Genomic DNA, 24,846 nt, shown 5'->3' with positions numbered 1-24,846 from the left:
TTATAAATAATTAAGTACAAGTATGGAGGCCTTAGTGATCTTTTTCTTGGGGGTGGGGGGGCCTCATAATTATTAATACATAAAGGATTGAGGGGGAAAAAAAACCCCACACCTTAATACAGCAACCATTTACATCTCCGATGGTCTGTTCAAATTTCAATGATAATGGATGCATAGGTTTTACTCAATTAAAATCTATATTAAAACTCGAATTTTATAGTGTACTTCTTGCACCCTCCACTATTATTTACAATTTTCCAAGTACTTATCTAATCTTATTTATCAATTTGTGATTGGGCATTTAGGCATTTACTAGTTTCTTTTTAGTTTTGGGTTTTGCTATTCTAAATAACGCTGCCCTGGGAATTCCCTGGCGGTCTAGTGGTTAGGACTCCGCGCTTTCACTGCAGGGGGCCTAGGTTCCATCCCCAGTCGGGGAACTAAGATCCCAGAAGTCTGCGGCACGACCAAAAAAAAAAATTTTTTTTAAATAAATAATGTTAAATAAATAATGTTTAAATAAATAACATCTCTGTGGTTTGAGGTTTGTCACAGAATATAACCCAAAGGTGGGATAACTAAATTTAAGCAGTGAACTTAATGCCTGGTTGGACAGTTCCAGTTCGGAGGCTAAGAATTTAAATTGCAGATACATATATAGATAGTGGAGCAACAGCCCCTACAGAAGGGATGGACTCTGGAGCTTGCCCATCCTCACACTTTCATTTAAGTGAGAGACAGTTAAAATAAAAAGAGTTAAAAACTAGTTCAAAATAAAAACATTTGGGAGGGAATAATTCATGCGGCGACTAGGAGCTGCCCTTGGAAGGCTGCCAGTGGGTAGGCCAGTGGGCCCCGAGCGAAGAGGATCAATCAGTAGACTGATCCGCTAGGCCCAAATGGCAGTGTGGCGTCAACAGCATCCCCTACCCCGCAACCCCTCCATCCAGACTGCCCCCTCACCGCCCGCATCCGGAACCGCGTCTGGTCCTTGTCCCCGTCCTTCAGGTGCACCCAAGGACGTCCGCTACCTCTCAGCTGGAGTGAGGGCTGCCGTCCTCCTCCTCCTCCTCCGGCCACCGGGACCCGATTGGGAACCCCAGAGTACCTCCGCAGCCCCCACCCAGGCAGCCCACCGCTCACTGCCCTTCGTCCTCTCCTTCACAGCGGTCCGGGTTACCAAAGACGCTGCGAGCCGCGCCCCGCCACCTGAGAGTCGGGCAGGTGATTGGCAGGAACCCGGCTTCCTAGCAACTAGCCCCGCCCCTGCGCTTGGCCCGGAGACTGGTACCCGCCTCGAGCTCCTTTCGTCAGGCTTCACCGTAGGCGACCAAGAACTTGCCCTCACAGAGGTTGGAAAGTGCTACAAGGTGGCGTCCCAACTCAGAATAGGGGAACCAGACTCGTTCGTCCGACAGGCACTGACATTCTGGAAAAACCAGAATAAGAATCTGGAGCGGCGCAGGCGTGGCTTGGCCACCTCAAGGCGACTGGCAAAGAAGGACCGCTTGCGACACGAGGAAGAAGGCCCCTGTGCCAGCCGCTGTCTTCATAGGTTCCAGGGTTCCCCCGCTTGCTGTCCGGCCACCCGGAGCGTCTCTTCCCCCGGGGGCCGGGACCTGCGCCCTCATGGCCGAGGTGAAGGTGAAGGTGCAGCCGCCCGACGCGGATCCGGTCGAAATCGAAAACAGGTAAATCAGTGAGTGAGAATCGTTTCCCGGCTCGGGAGCCCCCGCGAGGCGCTGGACCTCGTCTCCGGGACCCTCGCAAGTTCAGTGGACGCGCAGGGAGGGGATCGCGGGTGTTGGAACCCTCCTCCCATCCCCGGAAGACAGAACTCTTAAATTCGAAACTAGTCGGACAGTTTGCAAGATTGTGTAGCTGACCTTTCCCTGGTGCTGTTCGGGAAGCTCTACTGATGCGCTTCTTTCCCACGTTAAGGTGATCCACGCTCAGTGAAGACTCGGCGTTTTCCCCGTAGTACTTGTGGATACACGTTCTGATCCAGGATCGCCCTTGTCAATAGGGGAACTCCCGTGGCAGAACGTTTAGCCGAAGTTAGGGTGCAGTTTTCTGTTATGAAGCAACACAAGCCAGATGGTTTTAGTGCAGTATTTAAGTGAAGATTTTAGGGCACCCAAAGCCTCTGCCGATTTTATATTCTCTACCGTGCACTGCAATTTTTAAGTTACCACATAGTTTTAAAGGACCCCAACTTTCTTAAACTATTATGAGTAACACATACGATGATCCTAGGACAAGGTGAAAATTTGGGTTTATTTTTGGTTTTTAGGGATAATTCTAAAAGCAGGTCCCAGTTGTGGTGAATTGTCATAACAAATTTTGACTTCCCACCAGAAGTGTTTGATTTGCTTCCTGCTCACAGACTTAACGGCTATCCAAGGCACTGTATCTTCCCTTCGTCATACTTGTTCCGTCTGAGAAAACTGAAGCCTCAGCTTTCATATGTTTTTCTGTGTTTTCATTTGACTTTTGTCCTAATTTAAAGTTCATATGAATAAGGAAAAGAAATGCTTCTCTTAAATACAATAAAAATGTAAACGTGTATTTCAAAAGCATCGTCCTCATTTTTAACATGCTTCGAATCAGCACCATTGTAGAAACCTAGGTTATCTATCAGATGTGAAAAAAGGCACAATTCCAAACTGTTCTGCTTGTGTTTTTTCCCCTGCCACCTCTTGAAATAGGTAGAAACATGAATATCATTAATGCCTTTGTTCCTAGGATTATAGAATTATGTCACCAGTTCCCTCATGGAATCACAGACCAAGTAATTCAGAATGAAATGCCGCATATAGAAGCCCAGCAGCGGGCAGTGACCATCAATAGACTGTTGTCTATGGTAAGGTGAATCCAACTAGTTCATGTAGTTACTTAAATGTTGTGGTTGTCGTTACTTCCTGTTATGTAGTCATGAAACCATTCTCGAAAGTGTGTTAGGTTGTGACTGATAAGACTCCAAACCAGGAAACAGCTCAGACTGCCTGAATTAAGGAGAGAAGAAGTAATATGCATTTTACAAGACAAATGAAATACTTGTATTTTCACTGTTATATTTAGTAGCTTAATTGTCACTAAGCTACACAATGGCACACAACTACCTATGGGCATAGTCTATTCACACCTTCTGCTTGCCTCTTACTGCTAGTAAAGGCAAATACATAGTAAAGGCTTTGGATCAAATACTTAAATAAGCTAGTATGAAGATTAAAAGACAAAAATGGAAAAATCAACTATAACTACAATAAACAATTAAGGGATAAACATGTGATGATCAGGAAGAAATAGACAATCTGAACAGTCCAGTCACTAGTAGTAAAATTGAATGAGTAATCAAAAAGCTCCCAGCAAACAGAAGTCCAGGACTGGATGGCTTCAAAGGGGAGTTCTAGCAAACATATAAAGAAGAGCAAATACCAGTCCTTCTCAAACACTTCCAAAAAATTGAAGAGGAAGAAACACTCCCAAATTCGTTCTATGAGGCTCCCATTACTCTGATACCAAAACTAGACAAAGATACTACCAAAAAAAGAAAGTTAGAGGCCAGTGTCTCCGATGAATATACATGTAGAAATCCTCAACAAAATATTAGCAAACCAAATTCAACAATATGCAAAAAGGGTCATACACCATGACCAAATGGGATTTATTACAGGAAGGCAAAAATGGTTCAATATGCACAAATCCATCAGTGTAATACACCACAGTAACAAAAGGAAGGATAAAATTCACATGATCATCTCAATCAATGCAGAAAAAGCATTTGGCAAAATTCAACTTCCATTCATGATAAAAACTCTTATCACATTTGGTATAGAGGGAACATATTTCAACATAATAAAAGCCATTTATGACAGACCCACAGCTAACATCATATTCAGCGGTGAAAAGCTGAAAGCCTTTCTTCTAAAATCGGGAAGAAGGGATTTCCCTGGCAGTCCAGTGGTTAGGACTTGGTGCTTTCACTGCCAGGGCCCAGGCATACAAATGGGAAGGGAAGAAATAAAACTGTCCTTATTTGCAGATGACATGATACTATATATAGAAAACCCTAAAATCTCAATCAAAAAAACTGTTAGAACTAATAAATGAATTCAGTAAAGTTGCAGGGTCAAGATTAATATACAGAAATCTGTTGCTTTTCTATACACTAATAATGAACTATCAGAGGGAGCAAGAAAACAATCTTGTTTAAAAATCACATAAAAGGGATAAAATACCTAGGAATAAACTTAACCAAGGAGGTGAAAGACCTAACTTTGAAAATTATAAAACACTGATGAAGGAAATTGAAGGTGCTACAAAGAAGTAGAAAGATATCCAATGTTCTTGGACTGGAGGAATTAATATTGTTAAAATGGGGACTTCTCTGGCGGTCCAGTGGTTAAGAATACGCACTTCCACTTCAGGGGGCGTGGGTTTGATTCCTGGTTGGGGATCTAAGATCCCGCATGCCGTGTGGTGCGGACATAAAATAAATAAATAAAAAATAAAGACTATATTAATATTGTTTAAATGTCCATATTATCCAAAGCAATCTACAGATCTAACGTGATCCTTATCAAAATACCCAGGACATTTTTCACAGAACTAGAATAAATAATACGAAAATGTATGTGTAGCCACAAAAGAGCCCGAATAGCCAAAGCAATCTTGAGAAAAAAAGAACAAAGCTGGAGGTGTCATGCTTCCTGACTTCAGACTATACTACAAAGCCACAGTAATCAAAACGGTATGGTTCTGGCACAAAAAGAGATACATAGATCAATGGAACAGAATAGAGAGCCCAGAAATAAACCCATCCACTTATGGTCAATTAATCTAAGACAAAGGAATCAACAGTATACAATGGGGAAAAGAGTCTCTTCAACAAGTGGTGCTAGGAAAAATGGACAGCTACATGTAAGAAATGAAATTAGGACTCTTTCTCACACATATATAAAAATAAACTCAAAAAGGATTAAATACTTAACTGTAAGGCCGGAAACCATAAAACTCCTGGAAGAAAACATAGGCAGGACACTGACATAAATTGTAGCAACATTTTTAGAGAAATGCAAATCAAAACAACAATGAGATATCACCTCACACCTGTCAGAGTGACTATCATAAAAAAGACCACAAACAACAAATGTTGGTGAGGATGTGGAGAAAAGGGAATCCTTGTACACTGTTGGTGGGAATGTAAATTGGTGCCACCACTGTGGAAAACAGTATGGAGGTTCCTCAAAATACTAAAAATAGAACTACCATATGATCCAGCAGTTCCACTCCTGGGTATATATCCAAAGAAAATGAAAACACTAATTCAAAAAGATATATGCACCCAAATGTTCATGGCAGCATTATTTACAATAACCAAGATATGGAAGCAACGTAAGTGTCCATCAACAGATGAATGGATAAAAAAGATGTGGTACATATATACAATGGAATATTACTCAGCCATAAAAAAGAAGAAAATGATGCCATTTGCAGCAACATGGTTGGACCTAGAGATTATCATACTAAGTGAAGTAAGTCAGATAGAGAAAGACAAATACACATATGATATCACTTATATGTGGAATCTAAAAAGTAAACAAAGGAATGAATATAACAAAACAGACTCACAGATATAGAGAACAAACTAGTGGTTACCAGTGGGGAGAGGGAGGGGCAAGATAAGGGTATGGGATTAAGAGGTACAAACTACTATGTATAAAATAAATCGGCTACAAGGATATATTGTACAGCACAGGGAATATAATCAATATTTTATAATAACTTTAAGTGGAGTATAATCTATAAATATGAGATCACTATGTTGTACACCTGAAACTAATATAATATTGTAACTCAACTATACTTCAGTTCAAAAAAAAAAAAAAAGCAGTGCACCAGATTGCTGAACCCTGTTCTAGCCAAAGGAAAAAAGGAGTGTTGCTCTTTTCTAGTCAGTTCACCATTGTGAAGGTCTTCAACTCCAGGATGGATAGAGCAAGGGATGCTGGGAAGTGTGGCAATTAAAAATGTTTTTATTCTCGGACCCCCCCTTTTAGCCTTTTCTTTCTGTCTGAAAATTATCCTCAGCGCCTCACTCTCTTTCACCACCTCTGCAACCCCACCTATTGCCAGTTCTGTCAGCTACAGGCTGTAGGCAGTGGTAGAGCTACTGAAGAATTTTAAGCAAGGGAGTAATTATTAATAAATCACGAGTGTTGCTGATTTTAGCCTTAAACAATTCTCAGATTTGTTCCACTGTTTCCATTCCTACTGCCCCTGCATGTGTTCAGGCTCTTGGCTTTTACTTGGACTATTACAGTGCAGCTTAACGGCCTTTCCTGGCTCCATGTGCCTCAGAGCAACCAGCCTGCTCTGTCTTAAATACAGATCTGACCAAGTCACTTTCCCACCAAAAACCCTTCTCTCAACTCTAGAGATTCAAGTCCACACTCCTGGGTTTACCACACTGAGCCCCTCCCTTCTGCACCCACCTCATCTCCCTCCACCCCTCCAACTCAAAAGTCAGTTTTCAGAAGGAACAGATAATTTTTGGTTCCCTAGCACATCACACTGTTTCATGCCTCAGTTCCTTTGCTCATGTTGTCTTCCTGCTTAGCAGGCCCTTTTTCCCTTTCCTCACAGACTGACTCCTCATTATTCTCAAGACTCATCTCTGCTGTCGACTCCAGGGATCCTCACTGACCCCCCAGGCTGGGCCAAAGCTGCTTCTCTGAGAGTCTGTCCCACCCTTTACTTAGCTCTGTCTTAATGCCAACCCGATGGTATTGAAGTTAGCTGTGTAATTCTCTTTCAGAATCCAGGTTTGTCCCCCCCAAACATATATCACAGTACAGGTGTTCAGTAAATGTTAATAGGCTGAGATGAACAACTGAATGGAGCCTCCAAATTGGGCTTTGTGGTTTGAGGGAGGGAGGGAAAGTATTGCTGTTCATCCATATATCAACCTAATTCCAAGTCATGGGTCTGCCCAGCCTTAACTCGTGGGAATGGGGCCTCTCTTAGCCGTGCTTCCCTGAACTGCCAGAAGCCCAGTAGTACAGCCATCTGGGTTCTCCTAAGTTCAGACCCAAGGAAATGCAGGAGCATGGCACACATGCTTTGTTTTACTTGTGACTTGTGTAAAAACAGAACTACTACAGGCCTTTTATTCATTGGTTTACCTTTCTGCCTAATTTTCATGTAACACTACAGAAATTGCACATATCAGTAAATGTTACTATTAACATTGTAAATTTCATTTAATCATTGTATCATAGAATATTTTTGCATGAGTAGCCTTTATTTGAACTTTTTTAGACAAACTACATTTTACTATATTTATTTATATTATATATATTTATTGAATTTATTTGAATTAAGTATGGATTTTTATTTATTATTCTAAAGCTGCTTGTTTAAAATTCTTTACACATTGATCATATAACCAAGCCAGGATCTAACATGTAGAAAATTGTTAGGTATTAATATTTGGGGAAATGGCGAGATAAAGAGCTAAGTTTTAAAAAGTACATCACATGTGACATGTAGGAAAAAACTTAAGTACTCAAGTGAAGAACTGGCAACTATGCGAGGTAGGCTATTTTAGTCCGTGTAAAATATTGAAGAATGCATTAATGTTTGTCATTGGATTTGATATATCTCCAAAATAATTCACTGTTATTTTCTTTTTTAAAAAAAACAACTTTAGGGTCAGCTGGATCTCTTAAGGAGTAATACAGGCCTCCTGTATAGAATAAAGGAGTCTCAGAATGCTGGGTAAGCACCTAATTTTTTATTTTAAGAAAATTTTAATATTATAAAAGTAATATATGTTTAGGGAAAAAAAGCCAGTACAGAATTGCGTCACGTAAACCAGGCCCGTGTATCATCTCACCTCCCACATGCGTTCCATTTCCCAGAGATAGCTGCTGTTAATATTTTGGTATATATCCTTTCTTATAAGTATATATAAATACATATAGATGATTATATATTTATATACCATATATTTATATATAATCTCTCTCTCTTTTTTTTTTTCTTATTTTAACAAAAATGGGATCATGCTATCCATACTGTTTTGCAACTTGTTTTTTTTTCACTTACTATATCTTGGACATCTTTTCATTTGGTACATACAGCCCTGTCTCATTCTTTTTAAGGTAAGCCCTTCTTTTGGTAAATAAGTCAATGTGATGACCTTGTCTGCTCATTCGTTTAAGTAGTCATGTAGATTATTAGATTATCCTGTACCTCTTTGCCTTTTTAATTCGACTTTATTTCCCTGCAGTAAAATGAAAGGATCAGATAACCAGGAAAAACTAGTATATCAAATCATAGAGGATGCAGGAAATAAAGGTAAGCATGTAGAGGAACAGCAGAAACAACACTGTCTTTAGGACCAGATAGTGGGGACTGAGATCCTGGCTTTCCAGGGTATAGATCAGTCAGTTCAGTATGCTGCCATTTGTTAAAAGGAGAAGAAAATATAACACACACACACACATATATATATATAAATATATAATGTACATACATTTGAAGGACACCCACGAGTGACACTGTTGTTGCCTCAGGGAGATAGGAACTAGATGGCTGTGGGCAGGGATGGAAAGAGACTTCTGAATTCTGGACCATATGAATGTATTATCTATTCAAAATAAATAATTAAAACTTAAGAGTCTTTTTTTTTTTTAATCCTTACTTGCTAAATTTTGGAAGGCTTCGTTTCTTCCTCTTAACTGTAAATTGTGGATAATATCTCTCTGGTTTTTGCAAAAACCCGAGGGACGCCTAGTGCAGTGTGGCAGTGTCTGGTGTAGCTCCCTCAACAGCTATTTAGTTCCTCTCCTGTTGCCCTTAAAGAACTTTATCTAAATTGCTGTTATTACAATTTAAGATCTGTTTGAGTCATTGATATTAGCTTTAACAACTACGATGTAATCTGAAGTCATATAATTTTTATATGTGTTGGGAAGTTAAATTAACATTTTAAAAATAAATATGAAGAAGTCATTCTCTATTTTTAAAAAATCTTCCTATCTTATTATGCCTTCATGTTGGGAAGAAAATACAGCAAAATGTTTTTACATAAATTCCTTTTATACATATAACACATATTTCCTTCTTTGAAAGAAAAATTATAGCTTTCTGCACAGGCTTTTAGTGACTATGGGAACTATAATCTTTCTATTTTCCAAATATAGTGCTGTATACATAATGGACATACATGCACACAGATGCTCTCATAAAGTGTTTTTTGCTCTCATCGAGGATGGCAGCCAACCCTGACCCAAACTTAAGTTTGTTTTTCACATATACAGTCTAAAGTAATATTTATAGAAAAAAAGAGGTTGGGATGTAGGGGGGCATGGAAAAGGCAATATATGTTAATTCAGTGACATTCAAGATTTTTCTTCCATTACAAAAATGTCCTTTTCATATGATTTTTAAAAGGTGCCACACTGGCATTCCAAGAAATTTCCAGTTAGAAAATAGAACATATAACTTACGTATTGTTTTGCATATTTTTGTCACTTTAGCTGAGACTCTTACCTCTAATTCATTTTTCCTATAGCTATGATCTAGGAATATATACATATTTTGCTAGATTTATAATGAGATATAAGCAATGGGAAAAGAAACACACATCCTATAGTGTTCAACTTATTTTACTTTACTTTCTTATAGGAATATGGAGCAGAGATATCCGATACAAAAGCAACTTGCCATTAACAGAAATTAACAAAATTCTAAAGAATTTGGAAAGTAAAAAGCTAATTAAAGCTGTTAAGTCTGTGGCAGTGAGTAACCATCTCTTTTCTTCCCCTGAATGTTCACTGTACATATATTGCTCCAAGTATATTTCACGTTTTTATTCTTTAAGCTATGTCATGATTTAAAACAACTGGTCAAAAAAGATTTTTAAAATTTTAGCCCATATCGGATGCTTTGGAGATGCTGCTTTAGATATGTCACTGCCAGTGAACTCTTAGAGTCTTACCCACTCAAAAATCTAAAACTACTTTACTCTCTTCAGTAAAGAATTTTGGGGATCATGAACATTTTTCCTGGATTTTGTGGTATGTAAGATAATTTATTTCAACCTGGTGTATGAGATTACCCATTCCACAAATACCTGTCATGCATTTGTTATGTGCTGGGCACTGTTCTGGGGGCTTGGAATACGTTAGTGAGCAAGTCACAGAAAGTTCTCTGCCCTGGCCCTGGTGGAGCATCTGTTCCAGCGCATGGTATTTCTCCTCCTCCTCTTGCCAGCCACCCCGTCACATCCTCCAGGGGCTCCAGGATCCAGAGCTGGCTCCAGCAGACACATTGCTGACTTCACTGATTGAGGCATCAGAGGAGCTGGGGTACTCCTAGATTAAAGTGTGCTTGAACACAAAATTCAGCAAATAAGAATTTGATAGTCATCAGTGGTTTTATTTATCAGTGGTATTTATGTCCTACCACTCCCTCATTTAGAATATTATTTCTCTTCCACATTTTTATTGCATAATTTCAAATGTATACAAAAGTACAGAAAATAACAAAATGAATCCCCATGTACCCATGCCTAGCTTCATTTTGCCAATCATGCTCTACATCTTTATTTTTAGTAGCAGCTTTATTGAGATTTAATTCAATGGGTTTTAGTATATTCACAGAGTTCTGCAGTCACCACACTGTTCTAATTTTTTAAACTATATCTTTTTAATGTTGCTGTGTTTTGTTTTGTTTTGGGTTTTTTTGGCCATGCCGTGTGGCTTGTGGGATCTTAGTTCCCTGACCAGGGATTGAACCTGGGCCAAGACAGTGACAGCACCGAGTCCTAACCACTGGACTGCCAGGGAACTACCAATATGTGGTCTTTAGTGTCTGGCTTCTTTCACTTAGCATGATGTTTTCAAAGTTTCAAACTAAAGTAGTATTAGATTGTAACCCAAAGTATAAAATAAATATTCATGAGAACATACTGATATAAATGTTTGAATAAATAAATCAATGGACGAGAATAGACAAGTCTCCATGCAGAAGAATTCCAAATAATTTGTGTAGACTCTTCATCCTCAAGGAAGTAGAGCGAACTCCCAGTCTTTACGTGTGGACTGTGCGTGGTGGCTTCCTTCCACATATGGAAAGGGCAGGAAAAAAAAGTAACTTTACAGTGGAAAAAACTGAGAAACACTACCTCAAACCAGGTGACGGATTTGTAATGTCAAGGCTGATAAGTTATATTGATGACAATCAGTCATCATTTAGTGATGATCAGGTACCCTTGATATGACATGATGAGAAGGGCACTTTACCTCTGTGGTCTTTTTTACAGTCTACTCGCACAAATCCCAATTAAGGGACATCCTACAGAATTTTTTGCCAGTAATTCTAAAAAATGGCAAATTCACCAATAACAAGGAAACTCTGAGAAACTGTCACAACCAAAATTTGCCTCATGTATAATAAATGTATAATAATATGGTATTCTGGATAGGATCCTAGACCATTAAAAGGACATTAGGGAAAAACGAAGGGAATCTGAACAAAGTATAGGCTTTATAATTAATATTGACCTATCAATATTATTTCATAGCTGTAACAGATGTACTCTGGTAATGTCAGGTGTTAGTACTAGAGGAAGCTGAACACAAGGTCCCATCTTCACAATAATTCTGTAAATCCCAAACTGCTCTGAAATACGAAGCTTTGGGGGTTTTTAAGTCTTAGTTTTGGAAGACTATTTTGTTACCTTTTAACCATCTACTGTGCGTGTTTTTTCCTAGGCCTCAAAAAAGAAGGTGTACATGCTCTATAACCTGCAGCCAGACCGCTCTGTGACCGGTGGAGCCTGGTACAGTGACCAGGATTTTGAATCTGAATTTGTAGAGGTGCTTAACCAACAGTGTTTTAAATTCCTCCAAACCAAGGTGAGGCATAATTGAGGAAACATCACTCCAAGTACAGTTTTTTTAAGTTTCTTCATAAGGAATGTTTAATCTTGTGTATCATATCTTACAGGAATTGAAAACATTGAAATTGGTCATTTTTACTAAACAAAATATGTCCTGTTGTTGTTCTCACTCTATATGAATTGTATTCAGAAGGCACCAGTATTCTTCCTGAAATTTATGTTTCTACCCTTATAGGCAGAAACAGCACGAGAAAGCAAACAGAATCCAATGATACAAAGAAATAGTTCATTTGCTTCATCACATGAAGTGTGGAAGTATATCTGTGAATTGGGGATCAGTAAGGTTGGAACTCGGTTTCTAATTTTCATCTTATTTTTAAAAACTTATTCTTCATCATAGGGATATAGTTTACAATGTATTGCAAACACAGCTGACCCAGACCCTTTTTTCTGGTGATACCCATGTACATTCTGCAGAACCCACTTTGAGGAAACACTGTCCTAAGGCAGTCAGGCAACGGCGGTCATTGCCGTCGGGCACTTTCTGAACTGTATGTACTTGAGCTTGGGCTACAGAGCAGCAGAGTGGAGGCCTGGCAGCGCATTTCACTACCAGATTCAAAAGTCTGTTCTGACAAGTTCTTGATTCTCTTGGGGACATTTCCTTATATATGCCAAACATCCATCATCATAGCAGTTGTCATTTATTGGTATTTTCCTACTTATGAGATGTTAGTGGCAGTGTCAGCACATTCTCTGAAGATCTGTACAGACAGACACTGTGCTTGATGCTTTTCATCATCAGAGAAGAAGCTGAAGTGGCCGCTTGGACAATTCATTTTCATTTCCTGGGCTCCAGATCTCTCTTTCATAAAAAAACAGGAATTTGGACTATTTGATGTCTAAAATACCTTTCTGCTCAAGCATTTTATAAATCTCCATCAAATTCTTGCCAAAGAAATGTTACAAGATGTCTTGATTTTCCTTGGGAGGGTGAAGACATCAGCAAGTGTCAAGCTCAGTGCGAGCTCAGAGCCCTGCCCCTGGCATTAGAGGGTCTATGCTCACTTGGGCCATTGTTCAGCCTCTTTGTGCTTTCATTTACTCTCCAGCATAATCCTTCCCCATTTCACCAAGGAATTGTGGCCTTTCACGTTTTTTAACACCCTCCAGAAGGATGTCTCCTTGTCCTTTCTGGGTCCTTTCTAACGTATCCCTTTTGTAGGTAGAGTTGTCCATGGAGGACATTGAGACCATCTTGAATACACTCATTTATGATGGGAAAGTGGAGATGACTATCATCGCTGCAAAAGAAGGCACCGTAGGCAGTGTGGACGGACACATGAAACTGTACAGGGCAGTCAATCCAATCATCCCGCCCACGGGATTGGTCCGGGCCCCCTGCGGACTCTGCCCGGTGAGTTACAATGGCTTCCCTTTACACTTTACTGCCACCAAGTGCCCTTTGCCACATAATGTATTGATACCAGCAAGCACACCCTAGTTTTCTCAAACCCAGGGTTGACCAAGAACTGCTGAAACCTCCATGTAACCTTGATGACAGAGCTTTAATGAACAAATCATCACCTTGTATTCTTTCTTAGAATAACCATGTTAAGGAAATTTGTTTTCTGCTCTTGGCCCCAAAATGGACATTTTTTTTCTTTTTGGCTGCACCGCATGGCATGTGGGATCTTAGTTCCCCGACCAGGGATCGAACCTGCACCCCCTGCAGTGGAAGCGTGGAGTCTTGACCACTGGACTGCCAGGAAAGTCCCCAAATGGACGATTTTTGATGCGGGCTAATCATTTCACCTAATTAGGGAGGGAAATGAGATTTGTTGAGAACCTGCTATGGGCCAGACATGTTCTTGAAGATTTCTGTGGTCTCATTTAATCCTCCTTACGTCCCTTGGAGCTAGTGGTGTTACTTCCCTTCAAGTGTGAGGGAACTCAGGCTGAGGGAGACCTAAGCATTCAGCTGAGACGTGTCAACCAGGACTCACACCCAGAGGTGATGTGCTTCCCCTCGAGGCCCGCCCCACACTCTTCATTCTTTTGTTCCCAGATAGTCTCTGAAAGCCACCTGTGTGCTGCAGGCACCATGCCAGCCCTTGTGGCATTTATATTCTTGGGCTGTTAGTCCGTGTTTTATTGTCTACATGCCTAAGCTCTCTATGCCCTGGTTTCAACTCCTAGAAAAAAGGCTAACCTGTTGGGAATTCTATTTAGCACCCTTCACAAAAAGGAAGGTGGCTAAACATGAAACATTTGGTTAGTTAAGATTAAGTCATTCGTGTGTATAGACCTCCCTTCCTGGACTCTTGTTACCTGCCTTCTGCCCAGTGGGTAGGTGGATATGGTTGGCTTAGTGCTACAGTGAAAGGTCTCTCACTCACTCTGTGATCACAGAGCAGGTCCTATTCCAGTATGTTCTTATTTACAGTCCTAACCTCTTTCACTTTGAAAGTTTTAATATTGCTTTAAATAAATGGTTGGGTCTTGGATATTTTGTTAGAATTTTGTTGTAGTTGATATTTAAGACATTACCTATAATGTAATAATTTTAAAACTTCAGTTTGAATATAACCTTTTTTCTTTTTTAAAGGTTTTTGACGACTGCCATGAAGGTGGTGAGATTTCACCATCTAACTGTATTTACATGACAGAGTGGCTCGAATTTTAATAGAGAGCTATGAACTTTACTGACATTTTGCAAATGAAGTTACTTTGGGAACAAATAATTTGATTTATGATGGAACATCAAATTCCCTTGAAAACAAACTTCAAGATACAAACTTGCTGCTATGAAAAAAAATTTTTTAATCTATGAAGACTAAATTTACATTGGTAGAGTAGGCAACAGGATATGAAACAGGTAAGGTTAGTAGTGAAATCCATTCTTCCACAAGTAAAATACTTTGAACTCCTGGAAGACCACCTTCTGAAGCTTTCAAGACTTTTGATGATTCACGGGAAAAGAAACAAATATGTTCATATTCACCAAGTACTGTGATAACGGCCAGAGCTTTAAAATGCCTGTTTTAAAGTTACTTATTAAGGTCTTCATTGGGAATTTTTTATATATGACCCAGTGTCACCATTTCTGTTTTGTTTTCTCAGTGGTTTCATTGAGAAGAAATGAAAAGCGGTGAAGGCAGGAATAGCAGGGGAGAACGCAGACTTGGGGCATGAGTGGGGGACACAGTGGAACATCCCTTTTCTACACACTATTGATGCCTTTTTATGTCTGAAATATTCTTTCAGAGGATTATGCCTCTGTACTTACCCCAAACCCAAATGATGCTGTTGTCAAGGATGTCTTTTTAGTGCGTAAATATTAATTACTCTCATCCTAAATGGAGTATTTTCACTGGTTCTTCTTTGTTAAAGTCGTACAAGTTTCACTCTGTGGCTCAATTGTATTATTTGCTAGAATTTTCCCCTAGATTCTTATTTAACTAAAATTAAAACTAAAAAGAATCCATTGCCCTCCATTCATTTTACTGGGCCGGCGGGGGGCGGGGGCGATTATCATTCTTCTTTCCTTATCCTGTTTTAGATTTTTTTCCATATTCTGTTCTAAAATTCATGGTGTAATAGGTCTAAACTAAGCAGGAAGCCATTATAATTGTCCTCAGTTCTAATAGCACTTTCAGTCCCAATCTTCAGCTAGACAGAAAACAATAGGTTACTTGATGTATTGTTACACAGAAGTCAGCTATAGGTCTTTTTAGGATCTCAGCTGTCATATTTTCACTTTGTAGCGCCACTTAGAAGTTTCTGTGTCCAGGCCAAAAGCGGGGGACCGAGGGAAAGGAAAGCTCTTCTGGGGCCTGAGTTCAAACACCAGGTTTGGAGAACCAATTTGAGATGACCAGTAAAATAAAATTCGGCTCAGTATCCAATTTTTAAGAACCAGATAAATTCTGTGGCCAGCTTTACAGAATTAGCATTTGATGACATTAGTGCTTTGAAACAAAGATCATTTCAAGTACTAATATGTGTAAGATCCAGAAGAATCTGGGAGCCTGAAACTACAGAGGGTTTCCGATCCACTCTCAGCTGGAATGCTAAGAACAATATCTGCCCTTCCTGGGACCTGGCCTGTCATAGGGGCGCTCGTCTTATTTAATGACAAAACTGAGCTTGGAGGAGACTTACAAGTGGAACGAAGGAAGCAGTTTGTGTTTTAAATACAGACTTTGTACTATATCTTGACAGCCAGAGATTTTTTAAAGTTTACAATTAGTGGCTAAAACAAAAGTATTCCTTGCCTACCAGAATAAAGAGCCCCTATAAACTTTTTTCCCTTAGCATGTTTTTCATTCTGAATATTAACTAAAGAAGGATAGAGACAATAATTTTTTAAAAATTCATTTATTTTTTAAATTAAAAAAATTTTTTTTAAAGCTGCGTTGGGTCTTTGTCGCTGCGCGCAGGCTTTCTCTAGTTGCAGCGAGCGGGGGCTACTTTTCGTTGTGGTGCGCGGTCTTCTCATTGTGGTGGCTTCTCTTTGTTGCGGAGCATGGGCTCTAGGCGCGTGGGCTTCAGTAGTTGTGGCTCGCGGGCTCTAGAGCGCAGGCTCAGTAGCTGTGGCGCACGGGCTTAGTTGCTCCGCGGCATGTGGGATCTTCCCAGACCAGGGCTCGAACCCGTGTTCCCTGCATTGGCAGGCGGATTCTTAACCACTGAGCCACTAGGGAAGCCCCGAGACAGTAATTTTAAAATACAGCACCTCTGTTGACCATTAAATGGGTATTTACCCTACAGGAGTAAATTTTGACCAAAACAAATTGTGGTGCTCTAGACTCATGACAACACCAAAAAATCAAATTGTAAGTGAAGTCCTAACCTTACACTTGATTTCCATTTAGTGTAAGGTATTTTGCTCACCTGAAAATAGATATTCCCTAGAGTCTATCAAGGCCCCTCTCTGCTTTATAAAGATCTGTAGAGAGTCAGAGAATCATGAAAGGCCATAATTTGACGGTTTAAATGAATAGTCCATGTGGGGTTCTTCCCTGAAACTCCTCTGATCTCTTAGTTTGGTGATGAGTAAGTTTTATGGGATCATAATTTTTATGGTGATCAACTAAGCAAACTAGTCAAACAAAAGTAACTTCAAAAGTAACTTCAAGTTGAGTCACTTCTACGTTGGTGGTGGGTGAGGGAAGCATGTAACACGCGCTCTAGTGCGGTGCTGTCCAACAGAACCTTCTATCAGGATGGAAAGGCTCTATATCTGTGTCCAGTAAGGAAGCCACTAGTCAGCCGTGGCTGGTGAGCACCTGAACCGTGGCTTCTGTGAATGAAGAACTGAACGTTTTCTTTGCTGGCGCCCTGTGGTTACTGGTTACCGTACTATCAGCCCAACTCAACCATCGTATGCCTCTATATTCAAGTTATTTTTATAGGAATGAAGAATATCAAATTATTTCTCAATTGTATATATTTGGTTTTTTCTACAGAGGAAGAGGACAATAAAGTATTATGAACTGTTATTTGTATAAGTTTGTAAATTTTTTTAAGAAAGGACTTCAGAAAACAAGGCAGAGAATACGTAGAACAATGACTACTTCCAAATAATTCAAATAGAATCAAGCTTTGATTATAGGCTTGGTCAAGTCAATGCTAAACAGCTTCTCTAAGAAAAGTATTCAGTGGATTTATCTACTTTGTTTTTCACTAACTTGTCAAATAAACTGTTTTTAATCTTTATTTTTAATTATAAAAGTAAGACACAGTGCAGAAATTCAAATAATCCCCAGGTGTATAATGTAAAAAGGAGACGTCCACCACACCATAACTACCAAAATTCCCATCCCCTAAGATACTTGCTGCTAAAAATTTAGCGAATCTCTCCTGACATTTTTGAGCACATTTAGAAGTCAAAAGCCTTTTCAGGTTCAAATGATGGCTTTGAATTTTCGTTAGGTATGAACAGTGTGGGAATTCACATTATTGCAGCAAATATCAGGTGTGAATTTACTGGAAATTGTTTTGAGATGTTACTTGGGGATAATAATAGCCAAAAAACGTTGGAAAATGAAAAAGGGTTTTTTTGAGGGAGTATGATTAGAAGAAAAATCATGGAATGATGCTGAAAGAGATATAAAGGACCATGGAAATTAAAAGGTAGAACACTTTACAGAACAAAATTTGAGATATGGAAAGATCATTTTTAAAAATATTTAAGGCTTTGTAACAAAATCCAAACTGTTCCCATGATTTCATCCTTTGACGTCATGTCTATTTCTCAGGCTTTTCTCAAGCTCCAAAGCACTGGCTAAGTGAATACTTACAGCAGAGGTCACACATGGATGGCTTGGACTTTGTGTCTTGCCATGTTTGCAGATTTTTTATTTACTCTGTAGTTGCCAACTAACATAACCCATATGTCTGTAGACTGAACGTAATTCATGTACATGTGGATTATATATACACACACTTATGGTCCCTAAATACAAAGTGTATTAATTTCTTTCCTTGAAAATCAGAAAACTGGCAATGCCTTGCCAAGTTCCCACATGGCAACAATCCAGACAGGGCCCAGCAGGAGTTCTCCCCGTCGCCCTAATCCTTGCCAGTCTGGACTTAGACCGATCCCTGCCTGACCCCGCAGACCCCTGCTTCAACCTCCTTGTGTGTCACTCTCTCAACATGTTTAAGGACATGTTATGCTGCAACTCCTACAGCATAACGTGAAACCTGTTTAGTTTTAGTCTGGACTAGGGATCAGGAAACCTGGGTTTCGTTTCTGTCTTATTCACTTTGGATAGGTAAGGGTGGTTAAGCTGTCCCATGTCCCTTATCAAATGGGAAAAATACTGTTTTAGGTCAGAGTAATTTGAGATGTGGATTCTATTGAAAATGAAAATACTGTTTGTAATTTAGTTTGAACATTGAAACGTGTGTGTTTTTTGGACCTTAATTTGATCTGGTTTGCATGCCCGCTATTCATCTGATAATAGGTGATCGTCATCTGTTAATAATCTGATCGTGGCCCTACTCCCATGTTGTTACGTAGAACAGCAGGAACCACCCTGGCTATCCTGGCACTTCCAGCATGGACTTGACCACACTAACCAGTTCATGAAACTCTGTGTTCTGGAAATGGCCACGGTCAGTGAATCTGTACAATTTGGCTTCCAACCTGTCGGCCACTTCTTGTTGTTCCTTCCAAGGAAGGAAAGGGTCGTCGGTGGAGCCAAACTGCACAATGTGAGGGCAGTTGGCTTTGATCTTCTCCCACTGCCAGGGGCGGCTGAAGTATCCTGTGAGAGGAACACACAAACTCTCAGCGTCGTGGATGCTTTCCGTTCTCGCCACTCTAGTGAGGACCATGGCAGAGACGCAGAGAGTCAGAGCCCAAGTGTGAGTGAGAAGCCCTTCTTCAGTTTTCAGATCCGTAGGGCTTGATACCATAGCTACTGGTGAAGGGGGAGGAGAGGGCTCAGGGGTTCAGTTCTAGACTACGGGTTAGATAGTGGCTCACCGCCCTCTCTAAGTGCCTAACTTATACCTCAAGATGGGTGGTAAATATTCCTCATGTGCTGTTAGATTTTGTGTTAGCCTGTCGGAAGACAGTGCTGTTTTACTACCTGAGCGTGCAGCCCCGTGGCTACAGGAAGGGCTCTTCTGGTTTCTGCCTTCAGACTTACCGCTTGCCCGTTCATTGTCATCCCCCAGGTCAGACGTGTACGCAGACACTAACACGATAGCATACACCCGGTGGGTCTCTGCATACCTGGAGAGAGAGGAATGGTGTAGCTGATGTTTAATGTTAAATCTGGTCCCAGAAAGTCAGTAAGCCACCCAAAACTCATTTGATTTAGCTTACAGAAAGCACGTGCTAGAGGCTGCTGAGGTTAGTATGAAAAAGAGCAAGGAAAATGCAGAAATATGAGCCTGGTGGTTAATCACCTCACCTGGGCTACCTGAGTTTCTACTCTGTTTTCAAGGTAGTGCAAACCTCTTCCATAATTCTTTCTGAATCAACTTAAAAGTGTAATCATTCCCTTTGATGTGTGCATTCGTCGGCATTACTTGGTTGGTTAACATGTGGATTCCCAGGCTCAGCCCAGAGCATCTGATTCAGAGGATTGTGAGTGAGGCACAGGAATCTGCATTCTAAGGCGTGACACCTCCCCAACCCAGATGACAGACGCAAGTGGTCTGTGACTGTACCATCCCAGAACTGTGCCTCTCTCACACACGCTTGTTTGCCTTGTCTTACCTGTCCCCCAAGGTCATCCCTCAAGGGCAGGTCCGAGCCTTCTCGATTTTTGTGACCCTGTTCCCTAGAACAGTGCCCGGCAAACAGACACTCAGCTACCTGTAGACAGTTCCCTCACTGAGCAAAGGCCAGGCTAAGGAAGGACCTAGAAAGGTAAGAGCTCTAGGAGGCCTTGGTGCCAGGCAAGATTTAGGGTTGGTATTTTGTTCTTGTGCCTAAACTTTTTCCCCAATCTTTTGCTTGGAAAATGTCAAACTTACTGAAAAGTGAGAACAACAAGCACCCAGATTCGTTAATTTTGCTACAGTTCACCCCTAAATACTTGAGCACGTATCCCCTAAGAACACGGCCGTGCTCTTATGTAACGACAGTATCATTCTTACACCTAATAAATTTAGCACCAAGACAGTAACATTACCTGTATTCATTTTTCCCTAGTTGTACCAAACCATTCTTTAAAACATCTTTTCAATCCTAGATCTGGTCAAAGATCATGCGTTTGGTTTCATGACTCTTCAATCACTTTTAAATTTGTTTTAAATGAGATTGATGATTTTTAAGAATTCGAGGCCCATTTCCTTGTACGTTATCCCCTAAACTGAACTTGTTTCCTCATGATTAGGCTGAGGTGAAACAGTTTTGGCAAGACCATTATGTTGGCAAAGTTGTGTCCTTCCCACTCCTCCACAATGATGGGCACACGATGCCAGTTTGTCCCATTACTGCTGAGACTGTCAGATTCCCTAGGGTGATACCCCTCAGATCCCTCCCCTGTAAAGACACAATTCCCCCTTGTGATTAATAAGTAACTGTGGGGTAGTCCTCTGTATCCTGTTCCCCTATGATCTTAGGTCCCATGGCTTTAGCATCTGGTTTTCTCCTTGCCCACCTTAACTTTAGAAGTTAATTTTTAGAAGGTTCCTGACAATCCTACAGTAAATTTCAGGAGTCTTTAAAAGAAGCTACATCGTTATTAGCCAGCGGCCTGCGAAAAATTCAGTTGGCCTTGGGTTAGCACAGATTTCAGCATAAAGGGCTTTCTTCATTTTCCAGACAACCCCTGGCAGCTTGTAAACACTATGTACCATAATTCTGTAGGTCCACATCGTAAAGCATTATTCTTGTAGCTTCCACAGGTGTGGCTGAAAGGTTATGGAACTTGGCAAGATTTCTCTGACAATCGATTCATGTGACATCCTGAGGGGCTGCTGGGGACAAGAAGCCACACAAAAACCATAATCCTGGGACTTCCCTGGTGGCACAGTGGTTAAGAATCCGCTTGCCAATGCAGGGGACACAGGTTCGAGCCCTGGTCCAGGAAGATCCCACATGCCCCAGAGCAACTAAGCCTGTGTGCCACAACTACTGAGCCCAAGTGCCACAACTACTGAAGCCCACGCACCACAACTACTGAAGCCTGCACGCCCAGAGCCCATGCTCTGCAACAAGAGAAGCCACTGCAATGAGAAGCCCGCACACCGCTATGAAGACCCAACGCAGCCAAAAATTAATTAATTAATTTTAAAAAAAGAAACAAAAAAACCCATAATCCTTTGTCATCCAGTCCCACAAATACAGAGGAAACCCAACCCTAACAGGCTATTCAGCCAGCTCCATCCTTACACTCCAGGCCTTATAAGCCTGCAGGGTGACGTTCTAATGGGGAGCAGCAGGGAGGCGCCCATGACCCCTGGGGGCTGGGGCCGGCCGGGGGGGAGGGGGGTGGAGGGCAGTGCGGGTAACAGCCTCCACCCTCCAACAGGGAGTTATCAGCGCCTACCATATGCCACACTCTGCCAGGCACCGGGGTTTCGTGTCAGAGTGAGCAAAGCCCCACCCTCATGGAGCTTACATTCGACTGGAGCAGAGACCTAGAGAGGAGAAGGCCATGCAGGTGTCTGGGGACAGAGAGTCCAGGGAGAACAGCGGCAAGCACAGGCCTAAGGAAGGCACACGCTCGGCGTGTTCAAGGAACTGCACTGAGGTCTGTAAACCAGGCTGGGGGCAGCGAAGGGGAGACGGCAGAGACGACACGGCGGGCGGGGGGCTTGAAGGCCGAGAAGTTCTTCTGAGGGTGACGGGAGCCGCTGGGGTTTGGAGGCACTTGTGTTTTAAAAGGGTCACTGTATCCCAGTAAGAGCAAAGTATCTTTTTAATCCACTAACCAAACCAGGAAGGAATTAGGACAGATCATGTTACCACTCACTGTCCCCTCTGCAGTGGAAACTTAAGATGTGCACGAAGTATTTCCCAAGCAAGCTTGACTGGAGCCCACAGGGGTAGGGGGGATGGTGACAATTCAATAAGGACCACACCTCATGGCTGCAATGGCCCCAGAACTGTGGCCTATGATGATGGTCTCCTCGTCACAGTGCAGCTCCGTCTCCATGAAGGGCAGCCAGATGCTCTCTCGAGCTGTGACTAAGGTTCAGGGGAAAGAAAGAGCCCGTCACTCAACAGGGACAGTCTCAGTCCAACGCTGCCCACCTTTCTAACAGAGGACCACTCCAAACCGCAGGGCCACAATGCGGGATGGGGCTGTTTTAATAGGGCCAAAGTTCTATGTGTTGCTGTCTGAAAGACTGAAATCTGTAGTTTTGGTAAATAGTTTTGTTTTTATTTTTTAGCATTATCTTGAAAGGAAATACTAAGGAAATAAAATATAACTCTGAAGTTTAATGTAAACTTTCCAACTTAAAAACAAAAATCCTCTTGACAATATTGTCTCTCAAGTTCATGTCTATATATTCTTTCTTCCCAAAAAGGAAATTCCTGAGACAAGTCATAGGCACACTCAGAACAAAAGTGGCCATGTTACATTTTCTAATATTAGGATCTCACAGAGATGCTGTAAGTTTTGTCATACCTCTGCCTCAAATGAAACACCCATAAATTTTGCCTGAAAATATTTGACTTATAGAAGGGAAAATCCGTTGCTTACAAAGTTGAAAATTAAATTCTTCTGAGCCCAGGTGCTCTTGATCCTTTCTAGAATTTTCTATCATGGTTTTTGGTTTGCACCCTCCTCCCCCAAGTACTTGCCATCATTCACTCTGAGGTACGTATTCCCTTAGGCTTCTCTGCTAGGATATTCCTCTTCTCTACTGGAAAATGGCAAGATCAAAACCCAATAAGAGGAGGCTTTTTAAAGACACGTTTAAAAAACTTACTTGGGTCAGGCATGTTTTTAGCCAAACACTGGAAACCAGGTATCTATGATATGAGCGGGAGAAAAAAAGCTATAATAAAGAGCTTAATTACAACTAATACTTTGCTAATAAGAAATGAGACACCTGATATGAGCTTTATCAATTCAATAAGTAGTTGATTATATCATGAAATGAAGTGGGTAAGTGCTACAGGATTCCATATGAATATACAATCCCTCCTCATAAATTCCATCTGTCTGTAGTTCTCTATCTAGCCAGGTCTGTAGATCTCTTTATATGTGCATCTGCACATGTACATTTATCACCACTGGCATATACATATAGAGAGGGCATAATAGATTCTAGACAAACTGACCTGGAGCCAATCAGACTATGCTCCAGGGAGTAGGTAAAATGTGGTTCATAAAACGTGGTACAGAAAGTTGGAGATCCAATCCTCTTGGACAGCTGCAGCCCTGACCTTTTGGTTTGTAGCTCTAGCCATGGCTCTCAGCCACAAGCCTGGAATTTTATTCTAGAGACCCAGTCTAGAGCTCTAGAGGTTGGCAACTCAGGAAATAGTCTTATTGCCTAGTTATGGAAGAGGGTTTAAAAAAAAAAATCAAGATGCACAAGACAACCCGCAGTTAGATGCCATTTTTATAAAGCTCACAAAGAGGCCAAATTTAACAATATATTGCTTAAAGGATACATACATAGATTGAAAAGTACATTAATTTTTAAAAGCGAAACAAATTTTAAAAATTTCATATGGCAGGGAAACGGGATGAAGGGACATACAGGTGGCTCTGAAGGTATTGATAATGTTCTAGATTTCAGTTTGGTGAGGGACCCTCAAGTACTGATTACATTATGCTTCATAATGTACGTACGTGTTACATACATCCTTTGTAAATATTAATATTACATATTAAAATGTCTAAAAATCCGAGACAGAGAGAAGACAGGTGTAGAATTATCTGGGAGTCCCAGATCTGAACCCGCAGGAGATACGGGGAGCGGGCTCGGTCTCTAGTTTCTAGAGGTGGAGCTTGTACTCTGAGCCCTGAGAGGAGCCCTCCGGGCTGCTTCACAAGCCGAACTTCCTCCACTACTTGTAGAGTCTAAGACGGGGTTCCCGGCAGGGCTCTGCACAAGCAGGTGGGAGCGGGGAGCCCTCCGGCCTCTCCCGCGCCAGGCCGACTTCCCAGTGCAGCGAGGCGCGTCTCCTACCTGCTCCAGCCTCCTCTTCACCCAGCCGTACCAGCCGTAGGTGGCCACATCCCCGCCCCCGTTCCCGGGGACGATCACCGCCTTGCAGGGCGCCGCCATGAATGCAGCCGACCTGAGGCGCTCAGAGCGCGACCTGGGAACCTGCCCGTGGCATTCTGGGAATTGTAGTTCCGGAGCGCCAAGAGCGCACCCACTGAGCTTCTGGTTCCCTATTGCACAGGGCAGCCGCAGACAAACCTTGCGGGTTTCCAGCAGCTGTAAGTCACCTTTCACTTGCGTCTTACTGGCGCTTCCATTTTCCCCCCTTATTT

General features: G+C 41.3%; 3 protein-coding genes across 11 annotated transcripts in view; 1 reads left to right on the top strand and 2 right to left on the bottom strand.

The window, feature by feature from the left end:
- DZANK1 (double zinc ribbon and ankyrin repeat domains 1) overlaps positions 1 to 1,280 on the bottom strand; it is a 68,366-nt gene extending 67,086 nt beyond the window's left edge. For 3 of the 7 annotated variants that reach the window (XM_036824941.1, XM_036824947.1, XM_036824942.1), the window contains exon 1: positions 964 to 1,248. The gene's annotated coding sequence lies outside the window, so the exon portion shown is untranslated. Of the gene's footprint in view, positions 1 to 963 lie in introns of all 7 variants that reach the window. The other 4 variants (XM_036824943.1, XM_036824944.1, XM_036824945.1 and 1 more) reach the window with 3 other exon arrangements.
- Positions 1,281 to 1,324: 44 nt separating this feature from the next.
- POLR3F (RNA polymerase III subunit F) lies at positions 1,325 to 15,399 on the top strand. 3 transcript variants are annotated; one of them, XR_005016408.1, is made up of 11 exons: positions 1,325 to 1,691; positions 2,746 to 2,863; positions 7,715 to 7,782; positions 8,148 to 8,168; positions 8,297 to 8,364; positions 9,697 to 9,809; positions 11,787 to 11,930; positions 12,150 to 12,257; positions 13,140 to 13,331; positions 14,523 to 14,792; positions 15,038 to 15,399. XR_005016408.1 is itself a non-coding variant. In XM_036824948.1 (10 exons), exons 1-10 carry the CDS (start codon positions 1,630 to 1,632, stop codon positions 14,598 to 14,600), a joined length of 972 nt encoding a protein of 323 aa, XP_036680843.1. In that variant the 5' UTR covers positions 1,325 to 1,629; the 3' UTR covers positions 14,601 to 15,399. The 3 variants fall into 3 exon arrangements, 2 of the variants coding, with proteins under 2 accessions (XP_036680843.1, XP_036680844.1); XM_036824948.1 differs by having other exon boundaries at positions 14,523 to 15,399; XM_036824949.1 differs by lacking the exon at positions 8,148 to 8,168 and having other exon boundaries at positions 1,328 to 1,691; positions 14,523 to 15,399.
- A 1,184-nt stretch (positions 15,400 to 16,583) lies between these two features.
- RBBP9 (RB binding protein 9, serine hydrolase) lies at positions 16,584 to 24,652 on the bottom strand. Its single transcript, XM_036824950.1, has 5 exons — positions 24,536 to 24,652; positions 23,324 to 23,366; positions 22,469 to 22,574; positions 19,579 to 19,664; positions 16,584 to 19,191 (listed from the first exon to the last, which is right to left on the bottom strand). The coding sequence occupies exons 1-5, from the start codon at positions 24,632 to 24,634 to the stop codon at positions 18,965 to 18,967; spliced, it is 561 nt and encodes a 186-aa protein (XP_036680845.1). The 5' UTR covers positions 24,635 to 24,652; the 3' UTR covers positions 16,584 to 18,964.
- Between the last annotated feature and the right edge of the window lie 194 nt (positions 24,653 to 24,846).

The sequence above is a fragment of the Balaenoptera musculus genome, chromosome 15 (assembly GCF_009873245.2).
Source record: "Balaenoptera musculus isolate JJ_BM4_2016_0621 chromosome 15, mBalMus1.pri.v3, whole genome shotgun sequence".
NCBI lineage: Eukaryota > Metazoa > Chordata > Mammalia > Artiodactyla > Balaenopteridae > Balaenoptera > Balaenoptera musculus.
The sequence above is the reverse complement of the archived record's forward strand: the minus strand, read 5'-3'. Positions and strand labels throughout refer to the sequence as shown.

Bases quoted from the DNA above. Each gene is read 5' to 3' on its own strand.
- POLR3F (XM_036824948.1), top strand. From the start codon at position 1,630: ATGGCCGAGGTGAAGGTGAAGGTGCAGCCGCCCGACGCGGATCCGGTC. The intron at 8,169-8,296 runs GTAAGCCCTTCT...ATTTCCCTGCAG, and splicing joins CCTGTCTCATTCTTTTTAAG to TAAAATGAAAGGATCAGATA. The intron at 12,258-13,139 runs GTTGGAACTCGG...TCCCTTTTGTAG, and splicing joins GTGAATTGGGGATCAGTAAG to GTAGAGTTGTCCATGGAGGA.
- RBBP9 (XM_036824950.1), bottom strand. From the start codon at position 24,634: ATGGCGGCGCCCTGCAAGGCGGTGATCGTCCCCGGGAACGGGGGCGGG. The intron at 23,367-24,535 runs GTAGGAGACGCG...CTCATATCATAG, and splicing joins TGAAGAGGAGGCTGGAGCAG to ATACCTGGTTTCCAGTGTTT. The intron at 19,665-22,468 runs GTGTGGTCCTTA...CTCTCTCTCCAG, and splicing joins GGGGCCATTGCAGCCATGAG to GTATGCAGAGACCCACCGGG.